The following is a 24,458-nucleotide window of genomic DNA, read 5'->3' as shown; positions in this document are numbered from 1 at the left end:
TAACCACGGAAATTGTTTGAAATTCCCCCATGAATACAAAATTGATAAACAAAGGAAAATTTTGACAATCTCCATAAGGAGTTTCAAAAATTGGTAAAAAGTGGCACAGGAAAAAGGCAATATATGAAAATCTAATAACATACCATCTTGATGGGCCACCAATGGAACTTCTATTGTCACTGCCTGCACCACTTCCTCCTTGCTGAGATTGGTTTTCACTTTTACCATTAATATCACTATTACAGCTCACCTCTGGTTTAATTGCTGACCTCTCCCTATCATGCCTTGAAAAAATGCCTTCTTTCTGAAGAACTGATTGATTACCCTTACTCTCAGGTCCACTGACATCTATAGCAACCATAGATGGGTGACGCTTGATCTTCCTAAGAGAACTTTCTGTTTTGTATGCTTCAACCTGCTCAAAATTCCAGAAACCTTAGACATGGAAATGGTAAAATGATGAAAGCAGAAGTCTAACAAGGATAGAAGCAAATATGTGATATAATTTCTTGCTTGAAAAGTGGTAATGTTACAGCTATGAAAAACACCACAAACACATGAAACATACACATGGAAACAAAAATGCAAAAGGAAAAACGAAAATGTCCAATGTATTTCCTTCCAATCATTAGAATACTATTGGATCATCTGTTTAGAAGAGAAAAATGCTCAGCACAGAAAAATTCTTCACCACTCTAGCACGAAGTGGTGAAGAGTATTCATGGATGTTCAGAGAGTGGATGGGATGCTGGCGCGTCAAGGAGGGCTAACCTAGTTACACCATGGAAAGCAATTCATAAAATTCTTCCGCATTTCCTCAGTTGTGTCAGGTATGATGCTTGTTCTGGTAATTCTATTCAGTTTTGGGAGGACATTTAGGCTGGAGATCTCCCTCTAAAAGACCTTTTTCCATCCTTGTGCTCTATTTCTCTGTATAAAAAAGAGGTGATCTCAAAATTCCTTCCATGGATTTTAAATTTGTCAGCATTGTCTTGGGACTTTGGTTTCCGTAGAGGGTTAAAGGGATGAGGAAGTTGAGACTTTGTCTACTCTTCTTTGTCTCCTTGATAAGGTTTGGTTGGATCCTTCGAAGCTTGATAAGAGGATTTGGGCCATTAACCCCAATGAGTCGTTTTCTTGTGGTTCCTTTTTCAATTTCCTTTGCCAAACATCCTCTCAACAAAGTTTCCCTTCCAAAAAAATCTGGTGTAGGTCGATTCCTCCCAAGGTTATGGCTTTGTGTTGGGAAGTGTGGCATGGTAAAGTAAACACAATGGATAACTTACAAGAAGACCCATCCTTTGTATTTCACCAAACTGGTGCAGTCTTTGCAGATCTCATGTGGAGGATTGTAACCACCTATTTTTATCTTGTAGTGTAACTGCAGAGCTCTGGGCTTGGCTTCTATCTTTGTTTGGGTGTAGTCGGGATATGTGGAGGTGCATGCGAGCAGCTTTGTTATGGACAGTTTAGGAAGAAAGAAATGTCAGAATCTGCCAAGAAAAGGGAAGCAGTCAAGCCTTAAATGACTGCATTATGTACAAGTCAATACATTGGTTAAAGACCCTAGGAATTGTTTAACCATTTCTCTTTTACTGATTGTTGGAAGGATTGGTTATTAGTAGCAAGAACCTCCTCCTCCAAGGTAAGGGTATTGACTAGCTGGGGTCCCCCTCCTCTTGGTTCTTTGAAGCTGAATTTTGATGGGATAGCCAAGATAAACCGGGTCCCTCTGGGATGGGAGGTGTACTGAGGAATGAGGCTGGAGAGGTTGTCTTACTCTACTCTGGCCTGTTAGGTGTTGGGAACTCTATTCGGACAGAGCTGTTAGTTGCAATACAAGGAATACTTCTTGCAAAAGAAGTAGGCGTGGAGCAGCTTCTGATTGAAGGGGATTCTAAGACAGTGGTGGATTGGCTAAATAATCCAGAGGATGTCACTTGGGGCTACAAAAATGAGTTAAAGAAATTCAAGTGGCTGACAAGAAATATGTCTATAACAGTACAGTGGGTTGGGAGATCAGCTAATGCTTTTGCCGATGTCTTGGCAAAACAAGGGACAAATAGGGAAACATTGTTCTGGGCGAATCTGTAACTCTGATTTAACATTAACTTTCTTGTAATCTCTGTTGTAGTTTATGCATTTGCCATTTGGAGAGGTGGCACCTCACACCTCTCTAAGGGGATTTTCATGTAACCAATTTTTTAATTAACGGAAGATAATTTATTTACCAAAAAAAAAGGATTTAAAAAGAAAAATGTCAAAGACCTATTTCTCAATTTTCTGAAGTGAATCAAACATGGTTATGTATAACCAATAGCTATGGAAATTGAATGCAAAGTATGTCAAAGACCTATAAGAAAAGAGATAGCCCATGCAGGTATATCAAATATAAAGGAATTGAATGCAGTATATTCCGAAAGAATATTAGAAAAAAAAAGGTCTAAACCTACTCCATGATTATGTAGAACCAACAGCTATGGAAACACTCAATCAATACAAGTTTCGGGGCTTTCAATAACACATAAGAAGCTGCTCAACCGCAGCCCCTTGATTCATAATTTTCATTCATTGGTTGTTTTTAATGCTACTTCAGATTTTTGGGTTTCCAATATTAGCCATAATCATTGATTGAAATAATTACCAACCCAACAAAACCAAAATGAAAAATAATACTGTAATTTTATTAGATGCCGGTTCAGAAAAAACCATAATGATAATAATCAAGACAAAAAGTCATCCAGTGAAAACAAAAATTACTGGAGTGTGGCTCTATATTAGTTATGGTCCCCCAGTTATCCCCTCTTGCATTCTTTTTTTCTCTAAATCCCAATATCTCTATTTAAACAAGTAGGTTGATTTAGAACTTATCACCTTTACTTGTGCAAATGTACTACATTATAAACCAAGCTGCATCCAGTAAAACAAAGAGGACAAAAAAGCTCACAAGAAATTAGTTAACAAAAAAAATCACTTTGTAAAGCATTCACCACAACCAATCAAATTTTTATACACAAACCATGAGATAGGCTCTTGTGATAAACTATCATTTTCCAAAGTAAAGGGCATGAAACAGACAAGAGCACAAATTTGCATAAAAGGAACCCCAAGTTGCAATAAGCCCAGCATTACCGCATTTTTTATTTTGCTTGTTATGTCAGTAGCCTTCACAGAAGCAATTCGCAAACACTGCATAATCACATTCTGCATGACACCCTCTCCACCTGCTTTTTGGACAGCACAGACATCACCATTTGTATTCAATGTGGCAGTCATTCTTCCTCCCATAACAGCCTCTTCACTGTGAGTTGGATCTATCACCTATACAGCAACCCATAGTGTCAGAAAGATGAACCAGAACTAACAATTCTAAGTTCTAACTTGAATACACAAGCATTCAGATGAGAACAAGATAACAAGTTATGGTTTAAGACTTTGTGTACCAACCACAGTGTTCCCATCACCAAAAAATGCAAAGGTTACTGCTATAGGAAGATGATGTATTATCAAAGGGAGTGGCTCCTTCGCCTGTCAAAATGCAAAAGAAGATGAGCATTTGAAATAGATCAAATATCAGGACATAGGTTTCTCTTGGTCAACAAGAGAAGATCGTTTATCAAGCTCCACTAACCCAAAATGCTTGGAGTCCTCTGCAGAATGTGGAGACTAAACTTATAAATTGGATTGTACACTGCAGTTTCCCTAATATAGAATCCACAAACCTTAGTTTAGGGCAGGTAACATTGATAGTTTTTATATTAATATGGTTTTCTTTCTGCTAAAATCTCTTTTGTGAGAGAAGACAATTGGTGCAGAGATCAAAGTTCAATTGGATAATACTCTGCAGTGTACATAGCATGTAGCATCCATGGACATTAGTCTGAGGCAGATAATTTTTTTTGATAATTTAAAATTTTTTTGATAGATTTTGTGTATATATTTTTCTTTTTCTAACAAATTGAACATCAAATTGTAGGTTAATTCATCAGAGAGAGATAAGAAGAAGAAGAAGAAGAAGAAGAAAATACCACACCTTGCAAAGGAATTGCTGATCTGAATACCCATTTAAATAAGGTATACCGTATAAAGATTGAGGGATGATGTATACAGGCTTTAATCTAACCATCCCAAAATTACGGATGATGCCTTATTGTACTTAAGCATTTACTTACAATTACAAAAGCTGTTTAGTATATTATTCATCCAAAAAAAAGCATTCATCCTTGAGGCCAAATATCTTGCATCCTATCACTAATAAACTGTCAAAGGTGCCATGAACCCCCATCAGAAGAGAGCATCCATCTTACAGCCACCGATAGTTGTCAAGGTGATGCCTAGGTAAGCACCTAGGCAACACCTACGTGATAAGGTGCTCATGGAGGGTGACCTCACTTGATCACCAAGATATTTTCCACACAGTGCTTTTGGATGCTTTTATATTCTTAACTTTTTTTATTAGCAAAAGGATTTTATTATAATTTCAGAAAACTTAGTACAGTTATTAGGCAACCCCACCAGCCCAAATTACATCAGATTACAATTTTGCCCAGAAGAGAAGAGGCCTTTCAACTCCTTGTTTTGCTAATACATCTGCCATCCCATTTGCAGTCCTTACCCAACTGGAATTAGTATTAAACCTCTTTGTAGGAGATCAATTTCCCTAAAAGCATGTCTGTATTTTCAAGGAACTGAACTGATTTTCTTGGTCCCTGAGATGACTAATTGTGAATCTCCTTCAATTTCCAATTCCCTAATTCCAAGCTGTACTGCGTCTCAGTCCTTGTAAAAGAGCCAATATTTCAGCCCGGGCCAAGTCTGCAAAGCTAATCAGCCCTGAAAACAAGGTCACTACCACTCCTTGATGATTTCTAAAATCTCCCCCTATTCCTACTCTTCCTAGATTACCCAACAAGCTACCATCAAAGTTCAAATTTAGCTTATTTGTAGTTGGAGGTTTCCACTCAGTTCTTACATTTTCTGCATGTCTTACTGTCTGTGCCACTTCAGTCCAAGACCTTATTATATCACTTGTTGAGAATTCTTGGAAAAGATCCAAAGTGTTTACCCAATGTGCATCCTTATTGTTATGGCTTCAATCAATTCCTCGAAGAGTAAATCCAAGGTCACTACCACTCCTTGGTGATTTCTAAAATCTCCCCCTATTCCTACTCTTCCTAGATTACCCAACAAGCTACCATCAAAGTTCAACTTTAGCTTATTTGTAGTTGGAGGTTTCCACTCAGTTCTTACATTTTCTGCATGTCTTACTGCTTGTGCCACTTCAGTCCAAGACCTTATTATATCACTTGTTGAGAATTCTTGGAAAAGATCCAAAGTGTTTACCCAATGTGCATCCTTATTGTTATGGCTTCAATCAATTCCTCCTTGGATTTACTCTTCTCCTCAAAGATTCTCTAATTCCTTTCTTCCCAAACAGTCCACACCAACACTGCTCTTACTGCCCCCCACATCAGTCTTCCTCTCTTTTTCCATTGCCTTAAGAAATTGGAGTTGAACAAACCTACAACATCTTGTGGGGGAACCCATTTGCAACCAAAAAGAGAATATAAGCATTTACAAATGCAAGACACAAAAGAGTAGGAGATTAATAAATGAGGAAGGGGTCTCACCACTTTCCCTGCAAAGGATAGACACATAAGGAGAGAGGCACTTATTTGGCCTTCTTTTCTATAGCATATCACAAATTTTGATCTTTCCAAGGAACATTTCCCAACACAAAGCTTGTACTTTAGGAAGGATAGGTTTTCACAAGAAAAGAGGCTATTAGGCGAGGAGACCAAATTCTACCATCTAAAGTGTTTTTTTTTTATCCAAAAAGGCATTTTCCAATTTTGAAAGTAAGAGAACAAGGGAGCCACTCACTATCTCTCATACCTCTCCTAAGCAATGTTTTAAAAGCGCAAGGCGCAAAAAAGGCCACGCTTGCTAATTTACCTATCTTTTTCCTGTCGGTGTTTAAAATCCCAGTGAAGGTTGCTAATAGATTGGAGAAGTTAATGAGAGATTTCCTGTGAGAACCGGGAGAGGAAAAGAGGGATCATAGAATTAGCTAGGAGATAATTTGTAGGAGTAAAACATGTGGTGGTTTGGGACTTGGGAATATTAGAAGGAATATGACTCTGTTGGGAAAGTGGTTGTGGAGATTCCCCTTGGAGAAGGAGAAGCTATGGGCTAGAATAGTGGCAAGTATTCATGAGCTGGAGCATAATGGATGGGACGCTGGAATCAGAGCTAGGACCACAAGCAATTCTCCTTGGAAAGCCATTCATGACCTGCTACCAGTTTTCTCTCCTAATATCAGATATGATTTGAATTCCGATAAATCCCAGTGAAGGTTGCTAATAGATTGGAGAAGTTAATGAGAGATTTCCTGTGAGAACCGGGAGAGGAAAAGAGGGATCATAGAATTAGCTAGGAGATAATTTGTAGGAGTAAAACATGTGGTGGTTTGGGACTTGGGAATATTAGAAGGAATATGACTCTGTTGGGAAAGTGGTTGTGGAGATTCCCCTTGGAGAAGGAGAAGCTATGGGCTAGAATAGTGGCAAGTATTCATGGGCTGGAGCATAATGGATGGGACGCTGGAATCAGAGCTAGGACCACAAGCAATTCTCCTTGGAAAGCCATTCATGACCTGCTACCAGTTTTCTCTCCTAATATCAGATATGATTTGAATTCCGATAACTCCATAAAATTCTGGGAACAAACCTGGGTGGAGAGTGCCCCTCTAAAGGATCAGTTTCCTTCTTTGTTTGCTCTTTCTGATCTGAAAAATGAGCCAATCTCGTCTTTTATCACCCCGTCCTCTTCCACTTCTGGGATTGGGTGGAATTTGGGTCTAAGAAGGGATTTGAGGGACTCAAACTTTGACAATACTTTGAGCCTTATTGCAATTCTTGATAACGTTGTCTTAGACCCCACTAGGGCGGATTCTAGAATTTGAACACCTTCTTCCAACGGCATTTTTTCTTGTGCTTCTTTCTTCAAAGTCTTAAGTCAGTCCACCAGTCCTACCTTCCCTCCTTTTCCTGTTGATGAGGTTTGGTGCAGAGCAATACCTCCTAGGGTTGGTAGTTTTTGTTGGGAAGCCTATCTGGATAAAATCAACACTGGTGATCTACTCCAAAAGAAAAGACCCAATACTTGTTTGTCACCTCAGTGGTGTGTTCTTTGTAAAGCGGATGGGGAGACTGGTTTTCACCTACTGGTGTCTTGCCATTTTGCGAGGTCAATTTGGGAATGGGCTTTGTCCCTATTTGGATGTAGTTGGAATACCCCATCAGACTTGCAAGGCCTTTTTCCCCTTCTCCTTTCAGGTGGTGGATAAAAAGGGGAAGGACAATGTGGAGAGGACTAAAGGCTGCAGTATGTTGGACACTTTGGGAAGAAAGAAACTCCAGGATATTCTCAGAAGCTTAGAGAGGAGCAGCAGATCTAAGGGCTATCATTCATATTAGGGCGATATAGTGGCTGAAATCTTTGGAGCTCTTCACAGATTACACTGTGAATGACATGTTGAGGAAGTGGGGTGAAATTGCAAATTGCACACAGACTAAGTCAGTAATGAGTGTGGTTTGGACCCTTCCACCTAGTGCATTCGTGAAACTAAACTTTGATGGGTGTAGCAGGGGAAATCCGGGACAATCGGGGATTGGGGTGTTTTTATGGATGAAAATGGGGTCATTTCTGCTATGTTCTCTGGCCCAATTGGAGTGGGTGATTCCCTTAGAGCTGAGATCTTTGCAGTTATGGAAGGAGTACAGAAAGCTAAGGAGTTGAACATCAAGAAACTTTTAATTGAAGGGGATTCAGAGGTGGTGATAGGGTGGCTGATTAAAGATCACAATGGCTTATGGAAGTACAATAATGAGAGGAGGAAATTCAAGTGGCTGGTGCGGGAGATGGAAGTTAAGATACTTTGGGTTAAAAGATCGGCTAATTCCCTAGCGGACGGTTTAGCTAAACAAGGGGCAGAAAGGGATTCACTTTTTTAGACTAAGTTGTAACTATAGTGTGTTTTCTTTATTTTTTTCTTTTCTTGAGGTTCTTTGTTGCTCTTGGAAGATAAGTGTGTTTGTCTTCCTATTGTAAATCTTCTTTTGATGAGTTAATGAAAGTGTTATTGATCAAAAAAAAGAAGGCACAGGGGTCAATTTGCGCCTAAGGCACAAGGCGAGGCGCGCGCCTTTTCAAAGCAAGGCGCAAAAATACAAAAAAATCAAAAAAAAATGTCAAAATTTTCAAAAAATGCCAAAAAATTAAAAAATATCAAAAAATATTAAACATAATATTAATAAAAGATATAAATTTAAATTTTAAAATAATGTTTTAAAAAACCTATTATCTAAAATTAAAATACATAAACATAAGATGTAAAGCATATTCAAATGAAATCTAAAAATAAAATCAAACATATAAAACATTTTCGAGCATGTAAAACCTCTATTCCCTTTTTTCATTCAATTGCATTACTTCAAGTAGCCAATGTAATGTAAAACATATTACATTCCTGACTCTACGAGCCACCTTTTGAAAAATTGACGTTTTTTTGCTTTCTTTTTTAACATAGCGGCTGGGCTGGGGGCGGAGCCCCCGAACCCCTGTGTCACACCCCTCAAGGCAAGCCCAAACAAGTCCACATTAGGTCTTAAATTCTTAGTTTTTACACAAAAAAATAATGATTTTATAGTTTTAATTGTTTTTTTAAGAATACATTTTATTAGGATGAATGAATGAACAACATTACCAAATTGAGGGTTCTCGGATTTTTTGTGTGAGAACTAAGAATTTAAGGCGGCTCGTAGAATCAGGAATGTAATATGTTTTAGATTACATTAGCTACTTGAAGTAATGCAATTGAGTGAAAAAAGAGATTAGAGGTTTTACATGCTTGAAAATGTTTTACATGTTTGATTTTATTTTTAAATTCTCATTTGAATATGCTTTACATCTTATGCTTATGTGTTTTAATTTTAGATAATAGGATTTTTAAAACATTTATTTTAAAATTTAAGTTTATATTTTTTATTAATATTATGTTTAATATTTTTTATTTTTTTGAATTTTTTGACAATTTGTTTTTATTTTTTAGCTTTTTTTATATATTTTTGCGCCTTGCTTCAAAAAGGTGCGCACCTTGCCTTGTGCCTCAGGCGCAAATTGAGCCCTGCCCCTTGTGCTTTTAAAACGCTGCCTTACTTATTGGTTCAGTTTTAAAAAGTCTTTTGAGGGTTCAATACAGCATTTAGCAATGTTTGTGTTGATTAAACCCTAACAAACAAAAAAATAATAAAAAGAAATTAGTATATAAACACACAAAATAAATATTTTAGTTTAACAATGTCTATTTTATAATTATAATATCAAAAAATAAAGAATAAAAAAGTATTTTATAATAGAAAGTACAAAACTGCTTGGCGATTAGGTGAGGTGAGCCTCAAAGAGCGCTTAGGCGCCCACCTATGCGTCACCTTGACAACTATGCTGAGAAGTGTACTGAACTAATGCACCCTTTAATCCATTTTCTCCACCTCACTCTCAATCCAAATTTTTCCAAAAGAATTAGAAGAAAAGACCAATCCACCATATTATAAGCTTTTTCTAAATGCAGCTTGCAAGTTAGACCTCTCCCTCCCTATTTCCTTTTATCGGCCACACACATTTGCCACTACGATTTGGTCTACTATTTGTCTCCCTTCTACAAAAGCTCATTGATTTTGAGAGATTACTAAAGGCATATTTGTCTTCAACCTGCCTACCAAGACTTTAGCAATGATTTTATAGAGGCTACCAACAAGAATTATGAGCCTATAGTCCTTTAGAGTTTTAGCCTCTTTCTTTTTAGGCACTAGAGCAAGGAAGGTAATATATTTTGATCACTTTATTAATAAATATAATATTTTGATCATTTTTAGTTTAATTTATTAATGCTACTCAATATCCAATTGCAATCCAAATTCAATTTGAATCCAGTATAAATCTAAAGGACAAGATTTTATTCAAATCCAAACATTGATGAATCAAATTTAGATCTAGATGTATCCAGTTCAATCCAACTCATGTTCCTCTTGTCCTCATGAGGTCACTTAGATTGGCGCCTTGGCGGTGTCCAATGAAGCCCGTAGGCCTCGTGCCAATTAAAAATGTCATTCTCTCTAAATCTGTTCCAGACTTAAGTTTTCTTCTGTTTCTTCTTTTATGCCTCTATTGGGTAGGGATGGAAGCATTCAAGTGGGGCCCATCTCTATTTGTTTTTGTGAAAGAACTCTTTAAGACTTGCATTTGACCACCCTTGCTCTAGGATGTCCAATTCTCTTTCATATTTTTCTGGTTTCATTTTTATTCTTCCCAATAAATCTCTTTGCCACCAATCTAAGAAGAAAAGAAAAGAAAGGGAAAAATCACAGTAAGTGAACCTCAGGTGGATGAATTATCACTTCCTGACCATCTTCACCACCTAATGTACATTCTGGCCTTCGGAATGTCAGTAGTGCAGCCAAAGCAGCAATATTAGCAGCATCAACCAGATTCCTGCAGTACTAACAAAAGCAAACTATAAGTGATAGTGTTCAAATATTTTTAGTTTTAATGGATAAATTTACAGCTTACCCTCCATTGTCAAGAATGTGAAGATCAACACGAATGGACCAGACTAACTTTCCAGCAAGCACACAAAGTGACTCTGTATCTATTGCCCTGCTCTCCCTGCAAGTCCACATCTAAACTTTCAGAAAGAACCTATTGAATCATTACTGAGGCAATTGCTAAATGTAGCAACCATGATGTCACGAGTATTGTTTTAGATAACTGAATTCTGCATAAAGCATGAAAAGACAAGGTATACTATAAAAGAATGAAGAACAATGACCAAAGTTTCAAGTTCAACCCCTATCTCCCACCCACCCACCCACAGACATACAGAGAGAGAGAGAGAGAGAGAGCAAAATAACCATGATCTCAACAAAATATTATATGATAAAAAACAAATTCTAAATTAGACCCTGTAATTACCGTTTCCAATCAAAAAAATAAGACCCTCTAATAACTAATATTTCCACTAGAACAAGATTATTAGTTATAAGTAATTGCTGCATTTTGTCCAACTCTTTTATGTACTAGGAATCTAGGATAACCTTAAAAAGAATATGTTTGTTTATAGCAATTAATTTTTGGGCATGCAATTGCTCTATTAAATACTTATATGCTATATAATATTGTGTTTCAAATATTACAAATAAATACATTTAAAATGCTATTGTCTTTTATATAAAAGAGCAAAATTAATGTAATTAGTAAAGAGAATTACTGTTTTTTCATTTATATGCATGCTGACTGGCATGTAAAAACTAACATGGAATTTATTTTTTCCTTATAAAATTCTAACACCTAAGCAACTAGACATCTCATTATCACCTAAATGCCTTGACAAGTATTGCCCTAATGTACATTTGTGAAGGAGCAATACTTTTTTTTTTGACAAAAGCAATAAGTTTTAGATAAAATTCTGAATGACAATGATGCAGCGGATGATATCGAGTCTTCAAAGAGAGTTTTTTTTGTGTAAACTGAAGTTGAAAAAATGTTTATAATCATATGAAATGGGTTGTCTAGGTCGTCGGTTAGGGGTCATTCTAGGGGGATAACACCCCAGTTCTTTTATCATCAGAGGTGATTTGGGCTTGACAGATTGAGGATTTGTCTGACACTCGCTGTATTTTTTTTTTTTTTTGATAGATAGACTCGCTGTATTATTTGTAAATGGGTACCCCTGTATGGCTACAATTTTGCATACACTAATGGAATATATCTTGCTTTTTCAGAAAAAAAAGGTAGGTCTTTTTGTAAATTGGCGCGTGTTAAGATGGGTTTTGAAAGAAAAAAGGTGTTGGATGCTATGGATGATGGGTTGTGTGATATCCATACAATTCTCTCCTGAAGTCTTGGACAGGATAGCTTAGTACTCCCTTTGCCTTCCATTCTATTTCTGGAAATTCTTAGTAGAATGCTAAAGAGAGATAACAAGAGGAATGTCTTGAAGGGCTTTTGAGTTGGTAGAGAAAGACAAGAGGTTTCACATTTGCATTCTTCTTTTATTCCTCCTCGAGAAGGAAAACTAATCACAATCTTACAAGGAACCTCTTCATTAGCTGGCCATCCATCTTATAAGAGCTCACTCCATCTTATATTGGCATGATCAGGAATCAAAACCTACCTCAAAGACAAGTGTTTCCTTTTCTTTGCTTGAGGCACGATACTCATATACATCCAGTATGCTTTTCTTTTCTTACTCGTTTCTTTTTTTCCTTTTCTTTTCTTCTTTTCTTTTCTTTTAATAAAATATGAAATTCACTAAAACTTTTTATGGCATAAGAGAATCAGGCCAGGCCTTGAGCTATTTTTAACCTACTACAACTTTGAAGAAATAAATATTCTTAACTACTGTAAGGAGACAGGTCTTAATTGCCATGATGAAAAAAGATTTCACCTTAAACCTCGGTCTATTATTCGTCCAAGTTCCACAGCAAACTCCCCAGGACGCCCCGCCTCAAATGAAGGGTCAGCCATTGGTGAAAACTCAGTATATATAGAAAGGGTTCCTTCATTTGGCCTGTCTCGATATGGTTGTACTAGTTGAGAAGTGACAAATCCCATAACATGAGTCTGTCCTAGCTGCACTTCTGAAGATCCATCCTCTCTGCATGTCAAATAAAAATTGGAAAAAGAGAAATAAGTTGCTATGCAGGCACTGCAAATCATTGACAAAGTGTTTGGACCTAAATTGAGCCAAAAGCACCACATGAAGCAGTTGATGAGAAAGCAACCAAAGAACTCCAATAGAAATCAAAAGAAGGCATGACTATAGAAACAGAAAAACCACAAGATGGAAAACAAAATTCAAGTATATGATATCAGCTGAAATAATGGTAATCAATGCTCTGGTTTGCAGCATGGTCTCCATCCAAATTTCAAGAGCATACATAGTTTCCATTTGTTTCCATTCAGTCTGCAGATCAAATCAATCCTGATTCCTGAATAACAAGGGGTAAATATGTAAGAAACAAAATAAAAAAACTAATAACAACCCGGACACTTTTCATCGTTTTTAAAAAATTGTGTCCACCTAGAACACTTCAGGTCATTGGGTGTGCAAGTACATCTTACTCATCTTCATGCATGGATATGCCTATGCATGTGGTATACATAAAGAGAAGAAATAGGACAATGGATTCCTAATTCATAAGGAGAAAATTAATTTTGGGGAGTGGGGTAAGGTTCATGACATCAAAAGAAAATGATATGTCATGAAGTGAATTAGAACATCTCAAGCATAGGGTGGCCCGACACCTGTACATAACTTTATTCTTTTCTTAATCAATAAATTTTGATAGCCATCAAAAAAAAATCCATATAGAGGAGAAAAAGGATATTGGTTTCCCAATCCAGTCAATTGGAATTCTTCTCTACAAAATGAATCACAGGTTTTGCCTTTAAACATAACAATATAACATGCATACACAAATTGATAGTTTGATACACATACATAAATACATAAACAATTACAGTGAAAAAATACATAATTAAAATATACATTTATGGACGCATAGTTGCATATATATACACATGCATACATACATATACACATAAGTACTTGCATAAATAGATGCTTATATAATATTAATACATATAAATATGAAGTTAAACCAGGCTCGGTTTTGTCAAGGCCACAACCCCTAACACAAATTGAAGTTTGGGTTCATACCCCTTTTTTTCTTGAGAAAGGTAAAGTCAGGTACATACTTTTTTTATCAGCAAAGTCAGGTTCATACTTTTCAACCTGAACACGAACCCAACCTTCAACACAACCCAACTTTTTTAGGTTCAAGCTAACCCAGCCCAGGTTGCAGCCCTAGTATTTGGATGGGTAGACTGGATACAGACGTCACTTATGGCATTTTACTTGCACAAAATGGCCACTCTCAAACTCAAACCCATATTCTCAAGTTTGTCAGCCTGAGATTTTCCCATTGTATAGTTATGTCAATAAGATAATTAACAAAACAACAGTTCTATAATTCGGAATCATATGATGGAAAAAAAAGAACCATGTTGAACACATTTGCATGTTTAACAAAACAATAATTTTGTTCTTAGAAACCATACGTGCCTCCCAAACTTAACAGTCAACCGACGATAATCGAAAGGACGACGACCATCAACCCTGAGGTCCGAAAGTAACGCTGTCTCAATAAACTTCTTTTCATTAACTGTCATCCGCCAAGTGTTTGCCAATCTTTGTTCCATTTCCTATAGATCAATAAACCCAAAAAAAAAAATAAATAAAAAGTTAGTTACTACAATACTTAAAACAATTTAGAAGGCAATTAAAAAAAAAAAAACATGGCTGGTACATTATGCTTGCTGCTTAGCTCACATAGTCAATGGATAAGTACTGGTGCCACTGAACTGGGTTTTTTGACACCCATCTTCACACACAACCTACTCAGTACTCACTTACCAACCAACTTAAAGATGGAGGGAAAACGACTCCTTTTTTTAGATACTTTCCTCAAAACTGACTCAACTAATGATCCAAACAACCAAAATGGCATAATCACAGCTAATGTCTTAAAATATGATGTGAGACATTGTTACTTAAAGATATCTTAAAATCTTAAAAAGAAAATGACCCTAGAAGTTTAAGAATCAATTAATATTTTTTTATGAATGACTTCAATTTTATTAATTCTGTTAAAAGAAGAATGGCATTTACATGTCCAAAAATGAGTGTAGCAAAAATGCTATGATGAGATGGATGAGTGGGAAAACTAGAAATAATGGGATCATAAATGAAGTCATCCGAAGGAACTTAGGAGTAGCTCCAATGGGTGATAAGATGAGAGAAAGTAGACTAAAATGGTTAGGTCGTGTGAATAGAAGACCATCTACAGCACCACCTGTTTAAAAAGAAGTGATAGGGGAAAAAACGATCTACTACAAGTATAAGGGGCACGAAGTGGTAGGGGCAAACAAAAAAGGACATCGGCTGAAATAGTAAGAAATGCTTGGAGCACTCATAATTTAACAATGGATATGGCACTAAATAGAACGGAGTGACTAAACAGAATTCATGTAGACAACCCCATGTAGCTAGGATAAAGCTTAGATGATGAAAGACATTGATTGGCCTAGTACCCCCAGCCACCCAAAGAATCAATACATAATATTAGAAAATGTAAACCCTCATCAGCATCAGCATCATCAAAGCTTTATCCCAACTTTATGGGGTCAGCTACATGAATCCTGTTCTGCAGTCTGTTCTGTTTAAAGTCATATCCAATGTTAAATTATTGGCACTTAAATCATTTCTTAGTACTTCAACCCATGTTTTTTTGGTCTACTCCTTGACCTTCTAGCCCCTTCAACTTGTAACAGATCACTTCTTACAAGTGTTGTTGATGGTATTCTATGCACATGACAAAACCATCTTAGTCTACTTTTTCTCATTTTATCACCTATTGGAGCCACTCCTAAGTGTCTACAAATGACTTCATTTCTGATCCTATCCTTTTTAGTTTTTTTCGCTCATCCATCTCATCATACACATTTATCCCACACTCATTTCATAAAACTCTAGATGTGCCTCTCCATTTTGTCCATCCAGCTCTAATTCTATGGACAACATCCTCCTCAATCTCTTCCTTGTTATGAATTATCAAACCAATGTATCGAAAAAAGTCATATTGAGTTTTGTGTTGGTCTTCAATCCTAAGGCTCAGTTTGGAATGAGTACAAATACAAATATGTAGAGTGCAAAACCTTGTATTTTGTATCAATTTGTACTGTACATATTTGTATTTGTACTCTTTCCAAACTGAGCATAAATGTACCCTGATTTGCACTCACATTGTTGTTAAGCTTACAAGTCATATAGTCTATTTTAGTCCTAATTAATTTAAAACCTCCTGTTTCTAAGCCATTTTGCATTACCAGAATGTAAATCATAAGATGAATAAATACGAAACACTCGATTAATAAAATCAATAACATGAAACAATTTTTCATTTTTCAAGTGAAGCATTGGCTTTAAGTACTAAATTACTCACTACTGACTTTGATTTAACTTCCTGTAGGTAATGCAATAATGTTATGACATATTGGGACTGCTAGAACGAAGTGCGGAGCCCCAGTTTTCTTCGCAGAAAAAGGCGATGAAAGAAAGGGCGACGGAAAATTTAAATGATGAGCTACAAAGAAGGTAGAAACTCACTTTGAGTAATGAATATGCTACTATGAAAATCGGCTGAATGTGACAGAAGTGTAGATGACGACTTCTACCGGCGATGGAAGTTTGAAACTTTGAACAATGACCAGACAACAGGTGATGGCTTCTACGGTTCTACGACCTCCAATTCCAAGGCGGCAACCGGACAGATGAATAAATATGGCAACTTTGCGGCTTGAACCCCTACTCTCAACAATCAAGCCTCCTGCCTCCTTGAGTAAAACAGAGCGCTAGCGAGGCTTACCCTCTTCTTCTCTGCCGGCTTAATTTTGGTTCACTTCTTCTTCATATGCTGCGACTGAGGCTTTTTATCAGAAGCGAAAAGTTTCGATTGATTCTGATTTCGGCTTCTAGATGAACCAAAATCATTGGGACGTTGAACTGAACCAATTCCCCTTTGAAGCAAATAGGCGTTGGGGAGTTGAACTGCTGCTGGCACTCCTACGAGTGAGAGACAGAGAGCCAGAGTGGCGATGAGAGAGTTTAATAAGACAACTTAAAAGAGAGCATTTTGGCAATTAGAGTTCAGGTTTATAAAAAGTCCGAGATTAAGCAATGTTTATAAAAATCAACCCTAGCACATTCGTCAACTCGACCCAACCCAAATTCAGCTTTCCATGATTCATCGGTTCTTGTTTCTAAGATATTCTAACTTTTTTTTTGCTGCAACTAAGCTATTATAACTTGTTTCTAATTCGGTAATTCTTGGTCGGGTTATAGTCGGGTGTATGTATAATTAGCTTTAGGGTGGTTTTGATTCCTTAAACCGAGTTGTGTTCGGGTTTTAGCTGACCCACCCACTAGATCAGGATGCCTCTCCATGTATACAAAGAATTGCTATAATTTTAATATTTTATGACTTTTATTTATAAGCTTAGAATTCCCGATTAGTGTCCTCCACTTTGGGTCTAGTGTCATTTTTTTCTCCGAATTTTAAAATGCAAATAATTCGGTATTCGAACTTTCGAAACGTGACACTTTAGTACCTATCATTAACTAGCTGTTAATTAGTCGTTAAGTGACATTTTAAAAAGACACGAATACCCTTCGAGAGTCATCTAATTTTCTTTATCAACTATCCAAACATTGAAAAAAAAATTAGTAGTCCCAAATCCTTGCCTCTTCTATTCAAAAAAGTTGGGGTCACCAGAATGCCCACTCAAACATCACCCCAACTTTCTTGAATGGAATAAGTAAGGATTTGAGACCTTTTTTTGTCAACATTTAGATGGTTGGTAAAGAAAATTAAATAACAACCGAAGGGCATTTGTGTCATTTTCAAATGTCACTTAACGTCAGGTTAACTGATGATTAATGACAGGTACTGAATTGTCATATTTTGAACGTTCGGGTATTGAATTGTTGCATTTTAAAGTTTGGGGACCAAAGTGACACTAGACACAAAGAACATGGTATTAATCGGGAAATTTTCCTTTTTTTTATTTTTTTTATTTCCTACAAAAGTGATTTTAAACCCATCATTGATGGCCAAACTATTCAAACCATCATCCTACCATTATTTCAAGTTCAGTTCTCTTAAAACTCGGAATTTGTTCAAGAAAACGTTAATTCGATCAAAACCGCCCAACTGATCATTGGGTCCATGGTTTTCAAAACCGAATCAAATCGAACGGTTGGAGCGGAAAACTGGGAACCGATCGAGTGACCGGTTTCGTTTTACCCCAAAACCGTTATTTCGCCAAAAACCATTGATTTGGTCAGCAAACCGCTGACCTAGGTGGTTGAACCGTCCAACGGTTTTAGTGGTTTTTTTATTTTTTATTTGCTCTTTGTTGTCAGAATGGGTCACCCATTTGGTTTGAATGGTTGGACCATTCGACCCAATAATCGGTCTGTATATGCAAGCTCACATATGTCGTGTTTGGATGTCCGAATGTGGTGATCTCTTTTATGGGCAACTTTTTGATATCTATGTGTCCTAATGTGCCTTGTCCCACTATTTTTCATTAAAAAAAACAACTTTCAGCCTCAATTTTCAAATTTTTAACTTAAATATATATATATATATATATATTTAACTAAAAATATGATTTAAATATAAAAATAATATATATTACATATAATATAATTATAAATATATTACTTATATGCATGTATATTGCAAGGTGACAATTAATAGGTTGGTAGGGTCTCCTGCTAGTTGGAGTGGAAACAATTGAATCCGCCTAAACCTACGTTGGGTGGTTATTTGGGACTTGGGAGATGGACTATCCCCATTGTGTACCCCCATGGATAGTCGAAGAATAAAATATTAAAATAAATATGCAAGGAAAATCCTAGACTTAAAGACCAAGTATATAGTCCCTTTCTTAAATAGGAAGCTCTCACCAATCCCCAAACCAGAGACTCCCTCTCCTCTCTCTATCACGGTCTAAGTCTCTTCCAATTTACCCATCAGGCGATTCTCTCCGTCTCTCGTCACACATACTCTACGCACCCTTTCTTCTTCTTCTTCCCATATTTGTTTTCTCCCTCTTTGCCTTCTTTATCACTCCTTTCCTGGAAATTATAATTCCAGAAAATCATGAAAAACCTTCTCAGATCTCAATTGGCTTAAAATGAAATCTCTATAATAGTAATATGCGAGATTTTCAATTGTGGGCCCATACAACACATAATAGCCAGTGGGCTAACACGGGTGACGCTAAAACACTATGGCTCAGTGATGGGTACTTTCAGGTGAGGTGACTGACAGACGACGCCGAAGAAGATGATTATCAGCATGAAGGAGTCGACTATGGTGCGCCCGACAGAGGAGACGCCGCAACAAACCCTGTGGAACTCTAAAGTGGACCTGGTGGAACTCTAGCGGTTCGGCTTCGGCCAATTTCGTCGATTGGAAAGTGCTCAAGGAAGCTCTGAGCAAGGCTCTTGTGCTGTTCTATCCCGTGGAAGCAGAAACTGGTTTAGTCATCGATGATTTCGGTAACTTTGTGCCCATCATGGAGCTCAAGCAGCTTATTGTGGCATCTCTTTGCATCTACACACACACACAAGCTGCTTGCACGTGAAACAGTCAATCTATTCACACGAGTAGATTTCATTGAGAAAAGATCCATTCTGTCATAAGTATATATAGATAACATCAAGTACGGAAAATGTTATCGATGCACGGCTGCGATGCGCTATAAGGTTGGTGTGAGACGCGCTTAAGTGAGGAGTAAATCCGATCTCGTTTGAACCTAGTTCGAAGGCACCGAACTCGGTATAGGATTCAAAGCTCAAGCAAGTTGCTTACCAATGCTAACTAAGTTCACTTGTTAGACTTAGTTACGTCCTATTGAATTTCCTATAAACGCTAGGAAATGAACTTTTTCAATTTCCTATTATTTTAGTAGCATTACGTCCCTAACTAAGTTCTATAGTTTCTAACCAACATATTCCTTGTTCTATTATTTTAGTAGCAATACTATAAACGCTAGGAAATGAAACTTTTTCAATTTCCTATTATTTTAGTAGCAGTACGTCCCAAACTAAGTTCTATAGTTTCTGACCAACATTATTCCAACTTTCCGGTATAGGTTCGCCTAAACCTAGTCCGAAGGCCCCGAACTGGGTATAGGATTAGCAGCATCTGCTAAGAAAATGAAACTTTTTCAAACAGAAATTAGATTTCTAGGGTTCCAAATATCCAAAGAAACAATAGCACCTATCCAAAGAGTAATAGATTTTGCTGACAAATTCCCTGACGAAATTAGAGATAAAACTTAGTTCTAGAGATTTTTAGGTAGTCTAAATTATGTGGCAGACTACTATAAAGAAATAGCCCATGATCGACAATTGCTTGAAAAGAGATTGAAAAAGAATCCTCCAGAATGGAGTGAGCAATTTACCCAAACAGTCCAGAAGATCAAACAAAGGGTAAAAACTCTCCCCTGCCTTAACATCCCTCATCCAGGGTATCCTAAGATAGTAGAGACTGATGCCAGTGAGATAGGATATGAAGGAATCCTAAAACAAAGGAGAAATGGGAATAAATGAGATAATCCGGTTTGCCTCAGGAACCTGGAATGACACCCAGAAAAAATACTCTACTGTCAAAAAAGAAATGCCGTCAAAAAAGAAATGCCCAGTATCGTCCTTTGCATCACTAAATTTCAAAGTGAATTGATAAACCAACATTTTACTCTCCAAAATGATTGCAAATCCGCCAAAGAAATTTTGGAAAAATATGTAAAAAACCTGGTTTCAAAACAGATTTTTGCTAGATGGCAAGCTATCTTATCGATGTTTGATTTTGATATTAAATATATTAAAGGATCTGATAATGCTTTGCCAGGTTATCAGTGAACAAGATGGAATATGTTCAGATCACTTACAAGCAGATTTTGTGCACCTTCAGAAATATATAAAAAATGAATATTTAGTTTAAAAACAGATCTAAATGTTAGAACTATAGAAAGAACCATTGCACTAGGAAACGAAGCATAAAGCTTTTCCCTAGTAGACAAGAATGTAATAGAAACCTATAGAAGAAAGAGTGACTGCAATTTTATACACTTTGGCTTAATACAAGTCGCCATTAAACCATTAACCAGAACCGGGTTACAAACAGCAGCCTTAGCCTGTTTAACCGATTCTAGACATAATAAATTCAGTGACTCCTTATTAGGAGTAACAGAAGATAGCCTCCACCAAGGGCCAATTTATTTTAATGCCTATCCAAATTTCTCGGTTTCACTAAAAGATTCGGGCATCCATGAAGCCTTAACCCTTAGGATTCAGACCCAAGGTTTCGACATGAAACCAGGATCCGAGAATATAGCACTAGTATGCAGAGTATACTTTAAGATCATGAATACAATCTGTCCTAATACCAGGATTACATGAAGCAGGGGAATGACTACCCTCTTCCTGACCAACACTAGGAATAATGTTACGATTCCTAGGCAGATCACTTGGAGTGAAGTGAAGATGCCGGAAAGTTGGTCACTTGCTAAAGCAGAGCCCCTAAGTCCTATTGAATCTACTAAACTAGCCTCAATTATCAGTGAACAAGATGAAACTATAGAACTTAGGTTTAGAAGGGCTTCGACATCCTCGCGATCGTCGTATGCAGAATTACTGGAAACAGACTGTTCGGTTATTGGGACAGTCGGGCCCAACCCGATGGACCCGATTATGCTATGCATGCTAATACTATCCGTACTAAAAATGCAATAAAAACCCTATAAAAGCCTAAAATGCAACGAAAACCCTGCTAAAAAACAATAAAGAACCTGCTAAAATAATAGTTACTTTATTTATCACTTATGATAAACACAAGTTTAATTGAAAAACTACTAATCACCAATTAGAATCAGTTCACTGATTAGAGATAAATAACTAATTCAAACAACAGGTTAAGTATTCAAAAAAATTGTTGACAATAACTCCATAAGCAGGTAGATGAAACACCCATTAAAAATCCAACGTGCAACATTTTAGTTTTTTGACAATCAAAAAATCAATCTAACATTTTAACAATAAAAAAAAAAATCAAAATATTTAAATAATAGGAAGACCGAAGATTTCACAATAAAAAAAATCAACATTTCAGTTTGTCATTGACCATTGGGTAACAAAGGGAGTTACTACTTACTGTTGATGGACGGACGAACGACTGTAGTGTTGATTGTGTTGTGCGATGACCGATGTGCTTTCAGCCCTCAGCCTCCACTCTCTAGATGATGAGATAGATCGAACCAGAGTCACTAAGTCACCAGAAGGTCTAGATAAAACTTCCTCTGTCAACTTTCCAAGTTTCAAATGAGAATTGAGAAGAGATTCAGAGAAAGAGTGAAAGAAGAAAGACCAGTCTTTTTAGTTCACTCATCAGAAAGACAAAAACGAAAAGGGTTAGACAGTTAGGGGGTTGTGGGCAGCATTTCGGTAGGGTTTTGAAAGAAACCCTACGGAAATGACACATAGCCCCATCTTATTTAAATATGGCATATATGAATTATATATATAGGATCGGGTCCAAATCGGTTCAGGACAAGGTGGATCCGATTTTGGCCTGATAGTAATTGGGAATTTTTTTTAAGACCCAGAGCCAATTCATCGAGCTGGTCCAATCGGTCCGAGTTACGGAAAATTATATTTGGCGATCCTGTTTATTGAAAAAACATTTTTGTAATGATTAGTTTTGGGATTTAGAAAAGGAGGGGTTTCTTTAAATGCAAATTTGGCATTTCTTGCCTCGATAAGATGATACATCAAAATTTGAAAAAAGCTAACTATTTTTAGTAAATCTCACACAATTATCATTACAAATATATTATAATATTAAGTCAAATCACTTTAAATGCCTAATCAATTTGCATCCCGTTTGTGAAATGCATCAGGTCAAACACCCATAAAAAATGAATCCATTATGGTTTTGGAAAGGATACGAGCTGAGAGGTATAAGGAAGAAAGTAGTCTTAAATGCACAAAACCCTCTCCGAACCTGCCCTCTTGCCATTTTCGGCCCATCGCCCGTAAAATTTGGCCCAACTGATGAGAAAAGGATCCAACCGGACCGGTTCGGGTAGGTACAGCGGGCAGCCCAATTACATTTGCATTGACACCAGCAGCAGGAAGGTGTGTTTGATACTCTTTAATCATAAATTGGGTGTAGTGTACCGTACGCGGTAGCATCCTCAGCGATTTTCCACACGCAACCTCTCTCTTGTCTCTCTGCACAGCTTCTGTCTTCCCTTCCTGCGATCACATCACAAATCGCCAACTTCTTTGCGCCCCATCCGAAGGTGCAAAGAAGGACTTACTGTCCCTAACATTCTTATTATCATCGCCTTCTTTGGGCTTGTAGTTTTCCTGCACAACAAAACTTCACATGAAATCTGGTCTTAAACTAATGCGCTTTACCAGTTAACAAAAAAAGGCAACAACCTTACTTGCTTATCTGGTTCGGATTCAGTGCTATTGTCATCGCTGTGATTGAGTAGCGGGATTGAACATTCTTCACGGGCTCTAGAGATCTTGAAATCTATGGAAGTTGTGCTCCTTCGCGCATGCTCTTCGGCGACTGATTCAGAGTATGCAGAAAACTCCCATGGAGATTGAGATTTTTGTGTTTCACTTTCTTCCTCTTCCTCGTTTTCGAGCTCTCTGTCACTAGGGGCTTCGAATACAAAATTTGCATCCATGGATCAACCGAAGACAGTGAGCAAAATGGTTTTTATTTTTGCAGTTAAGAGTTAGATAGAAGGGTTTTAGTCTTTTTGGACCTTGGCTAATAAGAATGGAGTTCCCATGACCTCTTGCATCAAGTCTTTTACCATAAGGAAAGTGGACTTTAACGCAAGTTCCTTTTAGTTGAAAATACGGGCTACTAGAATCTTATATTTTATTTCCAATCTCCTTACATCCGCTCATTAACTTGTTGGGTTGTTTTTTCAAAATATTTAGAATGTACAATCCCTTATATAATACATTTAATATACGCGAATGAGTCTATTAAGGCTACTACAGTCATTTCCAATAAATTTAGCGGAAACATATTCCGATGATTTCTTTGATTGATTTTTTCAAAATCTTTTGGCTTCTAATTGGTCTACCCTTAATTTGAGGGGTTTTAGATATTTTTTCAGTAAATTGACTTATTCCCTTAACTCCTCTATTGTAAGGGGTCTAGATGCTTCTGATCGAGTTATTCTAATTAGTTATCTATAAGATATTATGTTTTTACCGTCGATTGGCTGTTTCGGTTTCTCCCTTTTAACCTTTTTCAGTTTGACTTTGCAAGGCTGTTAGCAAGTATTTTTTCTTTAATTCCTTATTAGAAATTTCATTGAGTATTTTTAAGAGACATTCCTCATCTATGCTTAACATGTTGAGTTCTTCTAACTCTTCTTCAAAAGTATCTAATTTGCTTTTGCATGTACATAGTTCCTTAGTACACTCTTCCTCCGAAGAGGTAGAGGATTCTCTTGTTGAGACCTCTGTCTCACCTTCTTCTTCTTCTAGTTCATTTCAGTTTTTTAGTGGTTGTTTTATTTTGGAAACATTTATTGGCATAATGACCTGTATTTCCACATTTAAAACGGGTTGGAGGTTTTGGCTTTTTTACATTAGAAAACCTCTTAGGGTGCTTATGGGACTTCTTTTCTTTTTTGTAAAAATTTGTTTTCTTTTTCTTTGGAATCATCCT

The 24,458-nt window shown here is 36.9% G+C and overlaps 1 protein-coding gene across 6 annotated transcripts in view; it reads right to left on the bottom strand.

Moving 5' to 3' along the window:
- Positions 1-22,243, bottom strand: part of LOC104590025 (exosome complex component RRP45A-like) — a 36,164-nt gene extending 13,921 nt beyond the window's left edge. For 2 of the 6 annotated variants that reach the window (XM_088887722.1, XM_088887727.1), the window contains exons 1-8: positions 21,906-22,232; positions 14,182-14,325; positions 12,506-12,711; positions 10,630-10,725; positions 10,437-10,551; positions 3,448-3,528; positions 3,133-3,321; positions 144-415 (exon numbers count right to left, since the gene is read on the bottom strand). In XM_088887722.1, the coding sequence (XP_088743848.1) occupies positions 144-415; positions 3,133-3,321; positions 3,448-3,528; positions 10,437-10,551; positions 10,630-10,725; positions 12,506-12,711; positions 14,182-14,322 (1,100 nt within the window). In that variant the 5' untranslated portion in view covers positions 14,323-14,325; positions 21,906-22,232. Of the gene's footprint in view, positions 1-143; positions 416-3,132; positions 3,322-3,447; positions 3,529-10,436; positions 10,552-10,629; positions 10,726-12,505; positions 12,716-12,998; positions 13,053-14,181; positions 14,326-16,288; positions 16,745-21,905 lie in introns of those variants that run through there. The other 4 variants (XM_088887726.1, XM_088887723.1, XM_088887725.1 and 1 more) reach the window with 4 other exon arrangements.
- Positions 22,244-24,458: the final 2,215 nt, after the last annotated feature.

This window comes from Nelumbo nucifera, chromosome 5 (assembly GCF_055504915.1).
Source record: "Nelumbo nucifera cultivar China Antique chromosome 5, China Antique-T2T, whole genome shotgun sequence".
Taxonomy (NCBI): domain Eukaryota; kingdom Viridiplantae; phylum Streptophyta; class Magnoliopsida; order Proteales; family Nelumbonaceae; genus Nelumbo; species Nelumbo nucifera.
The sequence above is the reverse complement of the archived record's forward strand: the minus strand, read 5'-3'. Positions and strand labels throughout refer to the sequence as shown.